Source organism: Thalassophryne amazonica, chromosome 2, assembly GCF_902500255.1.
Source record: "Thalassophryne amazonica chromosome 2, fThaAma1.1, whole genome shotgun sequence".
Lineage (NCBI taxonomy): Eukaryota > Metazoa > Chordata > Actinopteri > Batrachoidiformes > Batrachoididae > Thalassophryne > Thalassophryne amazonica.
The window spans coordinates 60,128,822-60,147,997 of NC_047104.1; the positions used below are offsets into that span (position 1 = coordinate 60,128,822).

The 19,176-nt window shown below is 41.3% G+C and overlaps 1 protein-coding gene across 1 annotated transcript in view; it reads left to right on the forward strand.

Moving 5' to 3' along the window:
• Positions 1–19,176, forward strand: part of LOC117503666 (SH2 domain-containing adapter protein F-like) — a 277,377-nt gene that overhangs the window by 241,000 nt on the left and 17,201 nt on the right. Inside the window, exons 5-7 of the mRNA XM_034162913.1 lie at positions 2,822–2,968; positions 16,989–17,163; positions 17,312–17,431. Of these exons, the coding sequence (XP_034018804.1) occupies positions 2,822–2,968; positions 16,989–17,163; positions 17,312–17,431 (442 nt within the window). The remainder of the gene's footprint in view (positions 1–2,821; positions 2,969–16,988; positions 17,164–17,311; positions 17,432–19,176) is intronic.

Consider the following 19,176-nt stretch of genomic DNA (forward strand, 5'->3'; position numbering starts at 1 on the left):
ATTTGAAGAGTTTCAGTCAGGTTTTAGAATTCGTCATAGTACAGAAACAGCATTAGTGAAGGTTACAAATGATCTTCTTATGGCCTCAGACAGTGGACTCATCTCTGTGCTTGTTCTGTTAGACCTCAGTGCTGCTTTTGATACTGTTGACCATAAAATTTTATTACAGAGATTAGAGCATGCCATAGGTATTAAAGGCACTGCGCTGCGGTGGTTTGAATCATATTTATCTAATAGATTACAATTTCTTCATGTAAATGGGGACTCTTCTTCACAGACTAAGGTTAATTATGGAGTTCCACAAGGTTCTGTGCTAGGACCAATTTTATTCACTTTATACATGTTTCCCTTAGGCAGTATTATTAGACAGCATTGCTTAAATTTTCATTGTTACACAGATGATACCTAGCTTTATCTATCCATGAAGCCAGAGGACACACACCAATTAGCTAAACTGCAGGATTGTTTTACAGACATAAAGACATGGATGACCTCTAATTTCCTGCTTTTAAACTCAGATAAAACTGAAGTTATTGTACTTGGCCCCACAAATCTTAGAAACATGGTGTCTAACCAGATCCTTACTCTGGATGGCATTACCCTGACCTCTAGTAATACTGTGAGAAATCTTGGAGTCATTTTTGATCAGGATATGTCATTCAATGTGCATATTAAACAAATATGTAGGACTGCTTTTTTGCATTCGCGCAATATCTCTAAAATTAGAAAGGTCTTGTCTCAGAGTGATGCTGAAAAACTAATTCATGCATTTATTTCCTCTAGGCTGGACTATTGTATTTCATTATTATCAGGTTGTCCTAAAAGTTCCCTGAAAAGCCTTTAGTTAATTCAAAATGCTGCAGCTAGAGTACTAACGGGGACTAGAAGGAGAGAGCATATCTCACCCATATTGGCCTCTCTTCATTGGCTTCCTGTTAATTCTAGAATAGAATTTAAAATTCTTCTTCTTACTTATAAGGTTTTGAATAATCAAGTCCCATCTTATCTTAGGGACCTCATAGTACCATATCACCCCAATAGAGCACTTCGCTCTCAGACTGCAGGCTTACTTGTAGTTCCTAGGGTTTGTAAGAGTAGAATGGGAGGCAGAGCCTTCAGCGTTCAGGCTCCTCTCCTGTGGAACCAGCTCCCAATTCAGATCAGGGAGACAGACACCCTCTCTACTTTTAAGATTAGGCTTAAAACTCTCCTTTTTGCTAAAGCTTATAGTTAGGGCTGGATCAGGTGACCCTGAACCATCCCTTAGTTATGCTGCTATAGACTTAGACTGCTGGGGGGTTCCCATGATGCACTGAGTGTTTCTTTCTCTTTTTGCTCTGTATGCACCACTCTGCATTTAATCATTAGTGATTGATCTCTGCTCCCCTCCACAGCATGTCTTTTTCCTGGTTCTCTCCCTCAGCCCCAACCAGTCCCAGCAGAAGACTGCCCCTCCCTGAGCCTGGTTCTGCTGGAGGTTTCTTCCTGTTAAAAGGGAGTTTTTCCTTCCCACTGTTGCCAAGTGCTTGCTCACAGGGGGTCGTTTTGACCGTTGGGGTTTTTCCGTAATTATTGTATGGCCTTGCCTTACAATATAAGGCGCCTTGGGGCAACTGTTTGTTGTGATTTGGCGCTATATAAATAAAATTGATTTGATTTGATTTGAGTTGAGGTTCTCTTATTTAACGTGGGTAACCAATGAAAGTCTCAAAGTAGGACTTATTTCCATAAGGGCCCATGGCATGTGTCTCTCACTCCTCCCCAGCACTGCTCTTAAGAGTGCCAGTTGGGAGCATAGCTGCAATCGGGAAGCAAACCTAAATTGCTGGCATCCCAGTCCAACGTGCAAGCCGTTACACTACCATCTCCCAATACATAGCAGTTCTCTGCTCTAGTCTACGTTGCCATAGAAAGTTCACAATTGTTTTTCGTCCTTATCCATTATCTATATTTTCGTGACCACAGTATGAAGAACAAAGGCTTATTTTCCTTCATGATTTTCCTCCTAACTCAGCACTACCAGTAACAGGACATCTTAAAGGTAATAGTCTACACTTTGATGGCACATCAGGTGTACATTTGTTCCAGCCGTCTCTCTTACACTCCATATAAGTCCAGGTTTGGTTATTTAGCTGTCTATCACAGCCTATTAGTGTTAAAAGCAAATAATGACTGTGAAGTTGTAGCACAGACTTTCATCTTTACTTTCAGGGTAATTACATCCAATTAGTTTTGGGTTTAAAAAAAAATGGGGGACCACACACACAAAAGCTGCTGTAATTTGTACACCATTCACCTGATTTTGTTATAATTAGCCTCAAATTAATGGTGACTGTCTGCAGTACAAGCACATCTCCTTTGCTTTCATCTCAAATAAGCTGTGATGGGTAGCTACAATAATGAATGCTTTGTTAGTAATTGCCAGATGATATGTCTGGACTCATTTTGTGGGGGTGGTTTTCCTGATTTTGAGTTTATGAACAATGAATTTACCATTTCCAGCTAAGACTAGAGGTTTGTTGAGGTAGGTTATTGAGGCCAAAGGGTGCCAGACCTTTCAGGTAAACTAACTGAACTTCTCTTTCAGTCTTGTACTTTGTCTTAATTGTATTTCCAGAGCGGCTGCTGATTCTTCAATCGCAATATAATCAGAATTCCAACACAGTTTAATCATCTATTCTGTTATTGTCACTCAGCTGTCACCTGTATTCTTAATGATTTTGGCTTCTCTCCTTCTTTTCCTCAAACTTGTCTGTACTTAAATGACTGTGCTTGTCTTCTTCTTCTATTTCTTCTCTCGTGACTTGGGAAACACTTGCAGTAGAGATTAAAGTGATCAAGGACCTACCATGGCCCCCTCCTGTCGGGCAACTCAACACCAGCCCTCCCCCAGTGGAGGAGCTGGAGTCTCCTTCCCAGACAGCCCAGCCCTCACCAGGACAGACAGCCTGTGACCAGCACCACCATGGTGGGTGTTGGTGTTTATATTGCCCCACATGTTTCTCATCAAGTGTCTGTCGTGGCATTCATCCACTCATCCCTCTCTAGCTATCCATCCATCCATCCATCCATCAGTCCAACCATCCATCTATCTGTCACTCTGGCTATTCTTTTTTTGAAGCTATGATATGCATTTGCCAATCCATCATCATCTAAACGTCTCAGTACCTGTCTGTCACTCATGTCCAACATCATTTTTTTGTTATTTGCTTGTTTGTGCAACTGTTTGGTGTTTTTTCATTACCCATAATTCAGTGTGTCACTGCACACCAGTGCACTCAAAATCTTTGGAAGAGTCCAGGTTTTATGCTGTGCTCTTCACTCCCACTTATTTGTGCTCTTTCCTTGAGTATTCACACAAATGTGTACTCAGGAAAAGTTACTAACTTGCTGACAGTCCTCCAAGCTTTGGCAATCTTGCGATAGAGATATTCCCGACAGATCTGAAATATAAGCATTGAAAATGAGAATTCAATTCAGTTCAGTTATATAGCACCAAATCACAACATAAGACGTTTCACGTGGGTAAGGTTTAACCTTACTGACCTCCCTGAGCAAGCACATAGGTGGCAGTGGTAAGGAAAAACTACCTCTGGTATTTTTTGAGGAAGAAACCTCAAGCAGACCAGACTCAGAGGGGTGACCCACTGCTTAAGCCATTCTAATAATAACAGATCAAATGAACAAAGTACAAACAAAGAGTCATCCATCAGTAATGCAAAACAAAAACAAGTTTACAGCCAAGTAAAAGTGGAATTTTAGGTTATTTTAAGTGTCCCAGTCAGTGTTACTTTGTGCAAGAGTCATTGTTAAATATGTGCCTGGTCGCTCAGCCAGGGGTCCAACTGGCAGCGTAGAACTTTGGCCTCACTTGCAGCTACAGCACCTCAAACACACACACACACAGAGAGAGAGAGAGAGAGAGAGAAGAATCAATCAGTCAGCTCTAACTGCGAACTAAGAGAGAAACACAAACCGTATGCATGCACCTTTGCATCGCGGTACATTGCATTATAGCTAATGAGAAAACACCAAATATCAATCATGTAAATGAAATGTGCAACATGTTTGTGGAATGGCAATCCTGTGTGTGTTTGTGTGTGTGTGTAGCCAGTTTTATTGCCATGGATCACGTGAATGGCTGCAGATAGCAGCTGCAGATTTTAAATATTTAGCTAATCAATATGAATAAATAAAACAAACAGAAATGTTATCAGTTGTCATTACGAAACATTAATTTTGTGTGGATAAATTGAGAACATTGTAGTGCAGCACTGCAACATTAGCTATTCGTTCAGTAATGACTGCACATTTCCATCTGGATTACATGTGGCAGAAAATCCCAAACTCTTGTACAGGTATTACATAGATCTGAAGGCTCATTAGTTTAATTGTGCAAAACTGCCTTCTGCATGCGCAATTGCCATTTGGCGTGACCCCATTTCCTCCTGTCAACATTCTCATAACGGCCCCTGATGTCCTTCTGCCTGCCATTCTCTACAAGTGGATCACATGAATTGGAAAGTCCAACTCATTTGATGTGATCTCAGCTCTTGACTTGAGTGTGTTCACTTCAGGTTTAGCCATATTTACTATCTTATCAAACACAATGGCCAAATAATTAGGCTGTTTTCAGCCAAGAGAGCCCTGAGTTGACTTTTGAAGCCCTTCGACAGGCACATTCAGTGACTGGTGTAATTACCCAGAGAAAAGAAGGATGTGTAGCAGAACTAATGCCTGGATTGGGACTTCCCCTGACAGTGTGTGAGCCTTAAGAGTCAGATGGTGTAAGAGGACACTGTTGTGTGCTGCAGGCGAGGACAGTGCAACTTGATTTATTCCCATAAATCCTTGGGAAAGGTTCTGCTTCCTTCTGTGAGGCGAGTGGGTTTAAGACTGGCGTCCGGCTGTAAAATGATCCATATTCTGTCTGAGCCACTGTGACCTCACTCTACACCTTTGAGGTCAGAGGTCACTCTGGCAAAGACATGGGGTGTAATGCCCTCCGGACCCCGTGAATACAGTTACATTACACTCTGTTGACCTCAGACCCACACTGAGACATAAGTCAGCCATTTCACACAGGGTGGCAAATGTTGTAGCTCAAGCGGGTTCGAGCTAAAAGTCCCTGTGTATTTGTACAGGCTGTTGTATTCAGCTCCAATACACACTAGCAAAGACCAGAATCCAAGGGACTCTGCATTACCCATTCAACCCCCATTATTGCAATTTAAATGCTGCTTGACAGGGCAGGTATTACATCTACATATAAATGGGGGGCTCTATTGTCTCAGTATAATGAAGAGCTTTTTGTTTTTATCGTGAATAAATTATCTTGATGCTAAAGCATTTCTCTTACTTTCTATTCTCTAAAAGACTAATACAAAAAAATAAAAGATATGAAGATTTAATTTTAGGCTTGCACACACTAACACTGTGGAGGGCCAGTCTTTTGTCTTGAAACCCTAATTAGGGTTTTGTTTTGGGATCTATTCACAAGAACAAAGTACATTTCTCGATGGTGGATTCATCAGAGATTAATGACTTCAGCAGCAAGGCTTTAAAGATATACGAATATTATTGTCAGCCATCCAACAAATCATTATTTGAGTTCTCCCAATGCACATATTTAATATCAGCAGAAAATTGAATGTTTTTTTTTTTCTTTCTTTCTTTTTAGAGCTACTACTTCTTGGGATATTAGACCATGCTGAGAACTGCTTCCAGTGTGCAATGAATCTTGATGAAATGCAGACCTCTTAATGATTTTATACATCCAAGGCTGAAAGCTTAATTTTCACCTCACAATACACATCAGCCCTTAGACTGGTTATGCTCGTAAATGAGAATTAACTAGCCATCTCAATTGTGGAATTTGCTCAGGAAAAAAAAGATGGGGCATTAGGTTATTCATAATCCTCAGTTGTGTAGTTTGTCACTTTATGTTCTGTGTTTGGATGTATCCTGGAGTAAATATTTGGTATAATAACATGTAAATCATGATGCTACATCTGAATACTCATACTACCTTACTATATCATAGGCTAAAAAAAACAATTTTTAACAATCCCAAGGTTATCCAAATCCTCGGTAGGATTTTGGTAGTAGTTGAAAGGTACTACTATGAAATGATCTACTACAGACTACACAGGCAGACCACACTAACCTATCCCAAGAGACAAATGGAACCTGGTAAATGATGAAGAACTTCCCAAATCTGAAGAAGATAGCAGACATACACTGCCAGTCAAAAGTTTTGGACAACTTTCCCATTACATGTTTGTGTAACTGCCAGCAGACGAACTTGTCTTGAAACCTCAGATTATTTTTTTGTGTGTGTGCGACTTCAAAACTGGATGCTACATTGCATGCTGAGCAGCAGATCATCTCTTGATCATTTGGCCATTGCGGAATTACAGCGCATGTCAGTCATCCATAAAATTGTTCATGGACTTGCACCTCCCTATCTGCCTGACCTGGTAAAGCCCTACGTACCGGCTCGGGCCCCGCGTTCACAGGGTGCAGGACTTTTATGTGTTCCCGAAGACTGCCGGTCACAGAGCTTTCTCCTCCCGTGCCCCGGCTTTGTGGAATGATCTCCCTGCACATATACGGCAGTCGGATAGTGTGGAGACTTTTAAATCAAGTTTAAAGACCCATTTGTTTTCCTTGTTTTATCATTAGTTCTATTGTGTTTTTATTCTTGTGCTCTTTTATGGTTTTGTCTTTTATTGTGTTCTTAAATTTTTTAATTAAATTTTCTCTGTTTTTCAGTATTATGTTGTGTGAAGCACCTTGAGGCGATCTCATCATCACGAATGATCACGAATCTCATCATCACGAATTGGCGTTATAGAAATGAGTAATAATAAATTTGATCCTTCATTTGTGGTCTCTCTGTCTGATGCGTTTTAAAGTGCATGTCTCCAGCGAATGAATGAATATTTTTATACATTATAGCAGGGTCAGTGGAATTAGTGTGTACATGGCAGGATAGAGGGCATGACTGCACATACGTGGTGTGTCCATAAAGTAATGGTCCTTTTTATTTTTTTTAAAAACTATATGGATTTCATTCATATGTTTTTACGTCAGACATGCTTGAACCCTCGTTCACATGCGTGAGTTTTTCCATGCCTGTCGGTGACATCATTCGCCTGTGAGCACGCCTTGTGGAAGGAGTGGTCCCGCCCCCTCGTCGGATTTTCATTGTCTGGAAATGGCGGAATGAAAAGGACTTTATTTTCATCAGAATTTTTTCAGAAGCTGTTAGAGACTGGCACCTGGAAACCATTCGAAAAATTTATCTGGCTTTCGATGAAAATTTTACGGGCTTCACAGAGAATAAGGACTTTAACTATAGCTTTAAGGACCCCTTTAAGGACGGTCGGTGCGCCGCGCTCTGAGCTACGACCTCGCGGCACAAACCACTGGATCATTTCTAAGCTGATGGCTCTGTGGATACAAGACCGTCGTGTGCGCTTTCTCTGGTTATCACAAGAGCTGGACATCAGCCATTTACTGGCAGATTTCACTTTTAACAAGAGATTTTGTCATGGAAAGCCGCGCGGAGGCTTCGCGCGTCACGACCGATTCGCTGATGAAGCGAGACAAAGGAACACCTCCGTTTCGGAGTGTTAGAGGACAAGTTTGGACATGCCTATCTTGGCTTTCAGTGCTTACCAGTCGAGTGAGTATAAGAGAACTTGTGGTGCCAGTCTCTAACAGCTTCTGAAAAAATTCTGATGGAAATAAAGTCCTTTTCATTCCGCCATTTCCAGACAATGAAAATCCGACGAGGGGGCGGGACCACTCCTTCCACAAGGCGTGCTCACAGGCGAATGACGTCACCGACAGGCATGGAAAAACTCATGCATGCGCACGAGGGTTCAAGCTTGTCTGACGTAAAAACATATGAATGAAATCCATATAGTTTTTAAAAAAAATAAAAAGGACCGTTACTTTATGGACACACCACGTATCAGTCAACCGTTGGCAATGGGCGATGAAACCATCCAACTTGCCCACCCTATATACAGCATCACTGAAAATTTCAGCATTGAAGAGCAGTCCAGCAATGAGGAATGCACATGTTTACCGTGTTCCTCTCGCCGTGGTGTATGCATCCTAGCAGCTTCTGTCAAGGTGTAAAAGAAGCTTTGTGTCTAAAGGGGGCGGGTCTCAGCCGTCGGTCACCACAGGAGTGACAGTTCAATCTGATACACAGATTCCATTTGCTGAGCTTTACAAATAACTAAACTGATAACGCACACAGATGCCCTTCACGTTTACGTCTGGGAAAATGTTTGTGCACTGTGTGTGTGTGTGTGTGTGTGTGTGTGTGTGTCCACTTGGATACATGTGCACACAGTTGTTCTCTCTCTTACACCGGGGCTTTCCTGTTCCTGTCCTCTTGTGATTAACATTTTGGACTGTATGCGTTGGAGGATGTAAAGGGAGTGAATTTGGCTCACTGTCATCAAAAACCAGCCACAAATCAAAATCCTGCAAGACCTTTGTTTGACAGCTGCCAATAAAAGCAGACTTGGGTCAGTCCACACTTCAACAAATAGGATTACAGCTGGCACTTTGTTTGGAGGTTGGAAGTGGTACTCTACCTTTAAGCCTGTGCACTTTAGGAAAAGTCTGAGCTCTGACAGGAAAGGTTGATTGGGTGAGCTCCACCGAGAATAGCCAATGAACCCTTTTCAGTTGGTGGACAAAGGACGAGTTTAATCGAGGTCAAATCAAACACTTGTGCTAAATCCAGGCAAATACAAGGATGAAGGAGGGTGTTGTGAGGAAAAAAAACTGCAAAGAGCTGAAATCAGATCACATATAAAGTGGGATACTGAGAAATGAAGGGATTGTGAGTGTGAAGACCAAACAGGTAGATATGTGATTATCTTATTATTACAATAAATTAAAATTTCGGTGACTGAAAATATTTTCAGTCCTGGTTTGCACGTACCAGCAACATCTTTTGCAGAATGTCCAAATCTGTGCATTCCACTCTCTTGTTTTTGCATTTGTTCCCTCCTTTTTTGTCACCACAGTAGACACCAAGCAAAAAATAGCCTAAAATAATAATAATTTTAAAAAAAACAGGAGAAGCCAAAAAGAATTAGCTTCCAGGGCATTTTGAGCTGCCACACTTTGCAGCATGCACTTTCACGCCAAAAGCTGCAGATTGACTGGCTGTTCTCACGTTTCTGCTGTCTAATCAGCTGTTAGATCTATCCTTATCGAGTGGAAATGTCTCAAGCTTATCATCATTATTGACAAAATTTATCGCAATCCCTTCATGTGACCTAGTTTACAACTACAACCTTCTGGTTTCAAGAAAGCTTTGCTATAACAGCACCACCTTCAAATAATTCACAGCATCTGTCTGAAGGTCTGACTTTTCTCATTTCTCAAGCAACTCACAGGCAGAGTTTTATTCACACCCGTCAAAAGTGTTAAATTTCACTTGTAGTGAGTTGACTCAACACTGATGTGGTCAACTCTCGACAAGTAGACGGTTTATTGGGCTGCCCTGTGCCGCTCTGTCTTCTCCAAACCTTCACAGTTAATTTTCTGCACTTGGTTAGCCCTCGACTTGCCCAGAGAACGAGTGTGTGATATGGAGCGATCAAATGAAGACAAACTGGACACATGAAAACTGGAAGAGAGAAACTGAAAGTGAACAAGAGAGAAGGAGCGAGAAAATTGGCTCAGTCTTTATTTTGTGATCTGTCATCGCTGAAAGGAATAAATAAACAAAGTGAACATGCAATTCTGTCCGTTTCCATGGAAACACATTTTCTCCACCTTACATATACGGTATGTTCGTCCAGCTTATTACTGTATTCGCAGTGAGCGTGCATCTCAAACGGATGGTTTGACTATAGAAACATCTTTAATGGGGACACGTTTGCAACAAAGCAGCCTCATCTGTCTCTGGTGTCCGTGCTTGAGACTCTCGGCAAGTGATGATACAGCTCACTGGCTTTTGTGGGTCTGAGGTCAGCACAAGATTTACTGCGCTGACATGTAATGCCGTGTCATGTTAAGACTCAGTCACAGCCCCCACGATGAACAAAAGTAAAGGGGTCACAATGGCATCAGCCGCTGAGTCATTTGGAATGACCATTTCCGTGTGTGTTGTTGGAGAAATGCTTCAGTGAGTTCAAGGCCAGAGAGTTCAACCTGAGGGTGAGTGGAGGTGAAGGGCAGCCCCTGGTGGTCGGAGATGAAACATCATCACTTTGTCTCAAAAATCCTTTTTCCTGCTTCCTGTTCCATCAGAGGATTCAAGACATGAGCACAGATGTGCTGTCCCCGTGGACGTTAGACTTGTATGTTCTATTCCACTGGTGTCTGTCCATGTTGACGCTAAGGAGCGACTGATTCTTAACCGACAGGTTGCTGTAATTGCTCATGTGCTTACACTGTTTTACCTGGAGTCAAATTTAATTTATTTATATTTATTGCCTCTTGATTTTGTCAATCATCTCATGTGAATGTGAATATGTCACTCTTGTACTGTGATATGTAATGTTAAATTTGTATGGGTGTGACAGTATGGTCAATTTACAGTGGAGCTCCTTAGACTCCATGACAACATGCCTGTGGGCTTTGACCTTCCTTGTTTAAGGGCAGTGAAACCATGTCCCTACTGTGCATGTTTTGATGGCGGGAAAGGTGACACGCGGGATGAACATACAAACTGTACATGGAAAAGAACAGGGCATTGATAGAATTGAACCCAGAACCTTCTCATTGTGAGGCATGAGTGTGACCCAAAATGTTGTCTTGTCTTTGTGATATCATAAGACAAAAACTTGAAAGTCATGAAACAAAAAAACAAATAAAATCAAAAGCTCTGAGGCAGATCCAGAGCCCCAACAATTTTTTCTGACTTGAAATGATTGACCCAGGTGGAACGGATCAAAAGTTTTTGACAGCATATTGATAGGCAGACATTTACATTATTGATTATTAACTGGTAAAACTGCAAATAATCAGATAGTGGTCAGAGTCAGAACAAAGTTGATTATGTGGGATCATTTGTTTTGCTTGATGCAGGACCACCATCAAAATTGAATCAATACTTCCCTGACCCACGCACCATCTTATCCGCCAGATTTCAAAAACATTTCTTCAGCCCTCCTCCAGGTTATACAATGCCAGTGAAAACATGTCAAGCAACATGTGTTCATTTTCTGAACCCACTTTTTCCTGGTAATGGTCAGTAGGGTGTAAATCAACATGGCTTACACAATGTAAAAGAAAGAATACACATGCAGATTTGTTTAGATTTTGTAGTATAAAAATCATGGCTTGGGGAGCTACTAGGGTTGGGGCCATACTAAAATATGAAATGGGGTGAAATGGGGACTGATAACCACGAAATGGGGGTAAAATGCAATGAAATGGAGCAGAGTGAAGCAGACTGACACCAAATAATTACTTTTATTTAATTGTTAAGCTTTTGTTTTTTTTTTGTGAGATGCACTCAGTACATGTAGTAGGGGCAGGTGCACCATCTGGCGTTCAAGAGATGAAAGTCAATGGGTCAGTCTGCTCTATTTCATTACTTTTCTCTCAAAAATTCTTGAAAGGGTAGTTGTAAAACAGCTAACTGATCATCTGCAGAGGAATGGTCTATTTGAAGAGTTTCAGTCAGGTTTTAGAATTCATCATAGTACAGAAACAGCATTAGTGAAGGTTACAAATGATCTTCTTATGGCCTCGGACAGTGGACTCATCTCTGTGCTTGTTCTGTTAGACCTCAGTGCTGCTTTTGATACTGTTGACCATAAAATTTTATTACAGAGATTAGAGCATGCCATAGGTATTAAAGGCACTGCGCTGCGGTGGTTTGAATCATATTTGTCTAATAGATTACAATTTGTTCATGTAAATGGGGAATCTTCTTCACAGACTAAAGTTAATTATGGAGTTCCACAAGGTTCTGTGCTAGGACCAATTTTATTCACTTTATACATGCTTCCCTTAGGCAGTATTATTAGACGGTATTGCTTAAATTTTCATTGTTACGCAGATGATACCCAGCTTTATCTATCCATGAAGCCAGAGGACACACACCAATTAGCTAAACTGCAGGATTGTCTTACAGACATAAAGACATGGATGACCTCTAATTTCCTGCTTTTAAACTCAGATAAAACTGAAGTTATTGTACTTGGCCCCACAAATCTTAGAAACATGGTGTCTAACCAGATCCTTACTGTGGATGGCATTACCCTGACCTCTAGTAATACTGTGAGAAATCTTGGAGTCATTTTTGATCAGGATATGTCATTCAAAGCGCATATTAAACAAATATGTAGGACTGCTTTTTTGCATTTACGCAATATCTCTAAAATCAGAAAGGTCTTGTCTCAGAGTGATGCTGAAAAACTAATTCATGCATTTATTTCCTCTAGGCTGGACTATTGTAATTCATTATTATCAGGTTGTCCTAAAAGTTCCCTAAAAAGTCTTCAGTTAATTCAAAATGCTGCAGCTAGAGTACTGACGGGGACTAGAAGGAGAGAGCATATCTCACCCATATTGGCCTCTCTTCATTGGCTTCCTGTTAATTCTAGAATAGAATTTAAAATTCTTCTTCTTACTTATAAGGTTTTGAATAATCAGGTCCCATCTTATCTTAGGGACCTCGTAGTACCATATCACCCCAACAGAGCGCTTCGCTCTCAGACTGCAGGCTTACTTGTAGTTCCTAGGGTTTGTAAGAGTAGAATGGGAGGCAGAGCCTTCAGCTTTCAGGCTCCTCTCCTGTGGAACCAGCTCCCAATTCAGATCAGGGAGACAGACACCCTCTCTACTTTTAAGATTAGGCTTAAAACTTTCCTTTTTGCTAAAGCTTATAGTTAGGGCTGGATCAGGTGACCCTGAACCATCCCTTAGTTATGCTGCTATAGACGTAGACTGCTGGGGGGTTCCCATGATGCACTGTTTCTTTCTCTTTTTGCTCTGTATGCACCACTCTGCATTTAATCATTAGTGATCGATCTCTGCTCCCCTCCACAGCATGTCTTTTTCCTGGTTCTCTCCCTCAGCCCCAACCAGTCCCAGCAGAAGACTGCCCCTCCCTGAGCCTGGTTCTGCTGGAGGTTTCTTCCTGTTAAAAGGGAGTTTTTCCTTCCCACTGTAGCCAAGTGCTTGCTCACAGGGGGTCGTTTTGACCGTTGGGGTTTTACATAATTATTGTATGGCCTTGCCTTACAATATAAAGCGCCTTGGGGCAACTGTTTGTTGTGATTTGGCGCTATATAAAAAAAAATTGATTGAAATTGATTGATTACACTTTACACCCATTTCGTTATTATCACTCCTCATGCTATTTCGCTAAAAAAAATTGAATAAAAGTAATTAATTGAATCATATTAGGAGTCAGTCTTGGTCAGTCTGTTCATTTCGTTACGTTTTACCTCCATTTCATGATTATTAGGCTCCATTTTGTCCATATCATATTTTAGTATAGCCGCTAGGGTTGCAATGGATTACAAAGCTCACAGTTCAAATATAAGCAAAAAAAAAAAATGTATGGGGGGGATGACAAAAATGAAAACAAAAAAACTTTAGCCATAGTCCTGAAGGAAACCATGATGCTCACTTCTTAAATAGTTAAAAAATAAAATGGAACACCCTCTTGCTAGGTACTGAAGTGCCAGGCACAGCTCAGTGCACCTTATGTGGTTGCCCCATGCAGCTCTAGTTTGGCTTCGCCAAGTCCTCTCAGGGAGGCACACCACTTGGCAAAGTATGGAATTTTTTTTCTTCTTCTTCTTCTGGAGGTCAGTAGGTCCCCACCCACCTTGGCCTCACTTATGCATAACACAGAATTGCACAGGGAAGGTGATGTGCACACTCCTTCCTCAACTCATGATATTTCGGAGTGATTCTGGACACTAATATTCCTCAAGCCGGGAGCAGGAAGCCAGAGGTTGTCTGCTTTTAGTGTGCTCTGCTTGCATGAACACAAAACTGCTTTGATTTGATTAGAACTTTGCATTGAGATTTACACAAATATTCCTTTAAAAACTCATCACCATGACAATAAATTTGTATTTCACACTATTATTTAATAGTTGCCTTCAATCCGCCCTTCATATGTGTGCTGAACTGTGGAGGGCAGTCCGAACAGAACACAGATCAACTATGGTTCGTTACTCCACTAGAAGCTACCGTTGGAAACTCCAAATTGAAATTTGCTGAGCAGAAGTTGTGTGCTGTCATATAAAATTGATTCATGCTGTCAGCTCTTCTTCCACTCTCAGTATTACAAGAACACTTGACTTACTCACAAACTGCAAAGTGCAACACTATCCGCTGAACGTAGAGTCTAGACAGCTGCTGATCTCTTATCGACATGTCGTTAAGATCACAGTGCCTGTCTGTCTGCCGTGGTCCGTGCGGGTAATTAAACTGTAGACACGAGACCGGCCATTAGTGACAGAGACGGATGTAATCCAGCTACATAAACCTTCCATCGGGGATGCGGCTTTGATCTTAAATCCTTAAAACGCACAGCAGTTTCTAGCCATCTGATGTACGACGGACACCACCGTTATTGTTTGAAAAGCACATTGACTTTAAATGGGTTCTTCAAAAGCCAGAGGCACTGGAACATCAATTACAGAGTGGATTTCAGAGGACGTATAAGTGCACGCGCACACATCAGTACCGCTGCCAGGCTTGTTGTTTTTCGGCCTCCCTAACCCCGTGCACAAATTCACTTTCATTTGTCCTTGGGGACATTATCTTCGCCTTTGTTCTCCTGTTAGCTTTTGCAAATGGCCTGAAAAGTTTCTCTGTTTCCTGATTGGCTGTGAAGCGGCTCGCTGACCTCTGCCAGTCGTGTTATTCCCACAGGTTGTCTACAACACCGATGTGCCATCAAACACTTCCCTGTGAGGTTGTCAAGACAGCTTGTCATGCTCACAACTAATCCTGAGAGTTTTCACAAAGGCTGTTTAATGTTTAACTGGTGTGTGTGTGTGTGTGTGTATGTGTGTGCAGTGTTTGTGCTTCTGTGCATGACTAAGCATTTGTTTTGCACTGGGATACACACCACACTCCCTCTCCCCGGCCCCCACTTGTTTTTTTTGTTTTTTTTGTGGTTTGTTGGATGTTTGGGTCTTGGTAGAATGTGCATCTAGTGAGGCTAATTTGATTTATGCCACCTCTATTATGTGTACTTGTGCTTCAGATGGATAAATTATATACAGTGACTCCGTGCATGCAAAATAATGTCATAGATTTTGTTCTCACCTCCACAACACTGCACTGTTCCAGTTTCATAGATCATAGATTTTGTTGTTTTTATGTTATAAATATTGCAGGCAGTGCACTGTTAGACTTACATACCTGGAGTTTCACCTCTTAAGCCTTTATGTGCTTTCATTTTTTTATTACATCAAATCACATTAATTATAAAAATAATTCTAATAAAAGTGTGCTCCTGTAAAGAGGAATTAAAAAAAATATTTTCTTTAATTGTAAAACCTAGACTGCACAATGTAATCTAAATGAACTAAAATGATAAAACCAAAAAAGGAATGGTTAAAGTTCAGGAAGTCCAACATGTTTCAACCTGGGCCTCATTTTTACATGACCAGGGGTTCATCTTTTCACTCTGGACTAAAACTTATTTCATCAGCATTGGATAGGAGGTTAATGTTAGCGGCAAACATTTTACATTTAGTATAAACATTTACATTTTACATTTAGTGGTGAAAGATGTACACATTTACCTCCATAGGGATCCTCTCCATGTTACCAGACATTGATATTTTTACCTGTACAGTGCAGACAAGAATCTGTTTAATGTCAGTGTTTTTAGTTTGTCCTTATGTAGCCCGTTAGCCAAGTGAAAAATGAAGGCCAAATCATCTCAAAATACAGCCCAAAATAGATCCCCTTTCAGTACTCCATCCATCCATTAATCCATTTTCCAAACCTGCTTACTTCAGTTGAGGGTCACAGGGGGGCTACAACCAATCCCAGCGGTCACTGGGCGAGAGGCGGGATCTACCCTGGACAGATAGTCAGTCTGTCGCATGCTTTTAAGTAGCCACGACCTTTAACATAACAACAACATCATCACTTTTACAGCCTGGTGGATTTAAAGAAGTCACAGGAAAGATAATGAAAAATATGTCACTAAAAATCCACTGTAATTCAAGAATTAATCATTAAGAAATGGTGTGGCACAATATAGAAAATGTATTGAGGAGGGCTTCTTCAAAAACTAGGTGTCTACACAAAAGAGACTTCTAAGTGGCATCACCCTTGACAGCTGTGAAGAAGCTTCTGTGGCTGTGATTGGAGGAATACACTCCAAGCTTCAGTCTTCTGCATGCCTCCTGGCAAACACAATTAGTTTATATATATATATATATATAAGCATTGTTTTACTCTCCTCCAGTCATCCATTGAGCTGTGCCTGGTGGATCAATAAACAGATGTTGTATAGTAGTGTTCAGAATAATAGTAGTGCTATGTGACTAAAAAGATTAATCCAGGTTTTGAGTATATTTCTTATTGTTACATGGGAAACAAGGTACCAGTAGATTGAGTAGATTCTCACAAATGTATGTGTACTGTATGTGTACCATCCAGTCATAGCCAGTGATGCTTGTATCTTTGTTGTTATGGGAGTTTTGTTGGCTTCCCTCGTTCGCCTCATTCATGCTTGTTTTTTTAGGCTGGCTTGCTCTAGACATTTTACATACTGCACCATAATCTTTCCCTTTCTTACCACTTTTATTTCTCCTGATTTTTGAAAGCCAAATAGCTATAGAAGAGGTGATTTGTGTTATGAGAGGTGTGCAGTATTAAAGACATGTAAAAACAGTAAAAGTAGTTTAGTAGTTATTGTATTTACACTGCTGGATTTTATCCTCACCAGAGGTGCACGTATTATATGAACATGGCTTTTAAAATGGCAATTTCTTTTTAATGTTCCCTTATAGTCCAATTTGATGGTGTGGAGAAGCCTCGAATGTCACCCACCAAAGACGGGAAATGCCGCCCGTTGCAGCGGCACTCCAGCGGCTGCCTGGTCAACACCAAAATGACATCACTGGACCACTGTAGTTCCTCTCTGGGGGAGCGCATTGACCCAATGATGCCCCTGGAAAGCCAGTTGTGAGTTTGATCATCATGTTTATATCTAGCAAGATTATTGGATTTCATTTCCCTTGTTCCATGTTTTCTACACAAGTTGATCATGTTTACTTCAACGCTTCTGTTTTTCTTTGTGTGTGTATGTGTGTGTGTGTGTGTGTGTGTGTAGCTGGTACCATGGAGCAATCAGTCGGACAGATGCGGAGTCTCTGCTCAGACTGTGCAAAGAGGCGAGCTACCTGGTTAGAAACAGTGAGACCAGCAAGAACGACTACTCTCTGTCCCTGAAGTAAGAACTCTCCCTCAAAACAGTTTATCTTTTTTTGAATGTCAGATGTTTTTGATAGGCCGCGGGACCAGACAGCTTCTACTGAAAAATGAAGCCAATGCAGAACTGCCAAATCCTGCAGTTCCTTGAATGGCCACTTGAGGTTGGCTTCAAAAATGAATCACTCCCTAATAGACCCCCATATTAAAATCTACAACTTTACAGCAGAAATATCAGTTATCAAGTTGTTCACCAATGAATATGGCTTTATACACCCTGAAGAAAACCATACACCCTGGGTGCATGGATTGGCTGATTACCAAGGCGACATTCATTTTGTTGGTTTTTTACTTGGGTGGTATGAAAAATATTACCTGTTCTTGAAAAATATCACAAGGGTGTATTGCTATTTATTCTTTAGTGTTTTATCCAATCATATTGGCATATCATTTATAGGTATATGATACATGTGTTTACAGCCTGGTACAAAAAAAGAGTTGGTCTCGATAACGAGTTTTCCTATTCATGACAAATGTAAGGAGGGTATTTTTTTCAAGATATTTGAAGCCATAAAATTGTGAGTAATTAGGGGCATGGACACTTTGAGTGACACCTAGTGTGTGCAGCCACCTGCAAACAGCTAACAGTAGGTGCTAGCTGCTGTGGACTCGGCCATTTTTGTTCCTTTCTGACTATTTTATGAGAAATATCTGAGACAATATGGCTTACTGTGGGCTTAATTGGACTTGCTCACATCAAAGTCAGTGGACTGTCTCTCTCAGTTCTTCCCCACCATAGTGAGAGAGGTTGAGGGCCTCATTCAGAGGGGGGCACCCTCAACATACTCCTTAGACCCCTTGCCCACTCCCTTGATAAAAGCCAATGTCTCTGACATAAGCCCCCTCGTCACTGGAATCATTAACCACTCTCTCTTGACGAGCAAAGTCCCACTGGCATTAAAAAAAAATAAAAAATTAGACCACATTAAAAAAAAACCTTTCTTGGATCCTGAAGTTAAGGCACACTACCATCTTATCTCCAACCTTCCATTCCTGTCAAAGATTTTAGAAAGGTTTGTCTCAACCCAGCTTCAAGATCACCGCAATAAACTCAATTCGTATGAAAAATTTCAGTCTGGTTTCTGGCCCTCCCACAGCACAGAGACTGCCCTGGTCAGAGTTACCAATGGCCTTCTGGTGGCTGCTGACCAGGGTCCTCCATCACTTATTATCATCCTGGACCTCACAGCCGCTTTCGATACAGTTGACCACAATATTCTCCTCCACTGTCTCCAGCACATAGTTGGAATTTCTGGCACGGCTTTGAAATGGTTCGGGTCAGTTCTCACAAATAGAACTGAGTATGTGACACCGGAATCACGGCCCCACACTTTCACCTGTGGAGTCCCACAAGGGCCGGTCCTTGGGCCTGTTGATTGCGGAGTTCAGTCGGCTCTCACGAGTAGGATTCCACAGAAAATAAGAGGGAACTCCACACGGAGACTCGCCATAGCCGAGGTAGCTCAGAAATGTATGAGGCCATGGGGTGTCATGTATTCTGCAATATTGATAAAGACGGATATATATGAGACTCTAGTCTCAAGTGTGATGCCGGATGGAAGACATTTTCCATCTGCACTTATAACACCTTTTGTGTCCACGTGCCCTCACACCTCCCCCACCTCTTTTCTCTCCGTCTGCCTGTCTGAGGAGAAAACCCTCATAGGTGTTTGAAATATATTAAACCCTTCTCAAGTCTCTCAGAGG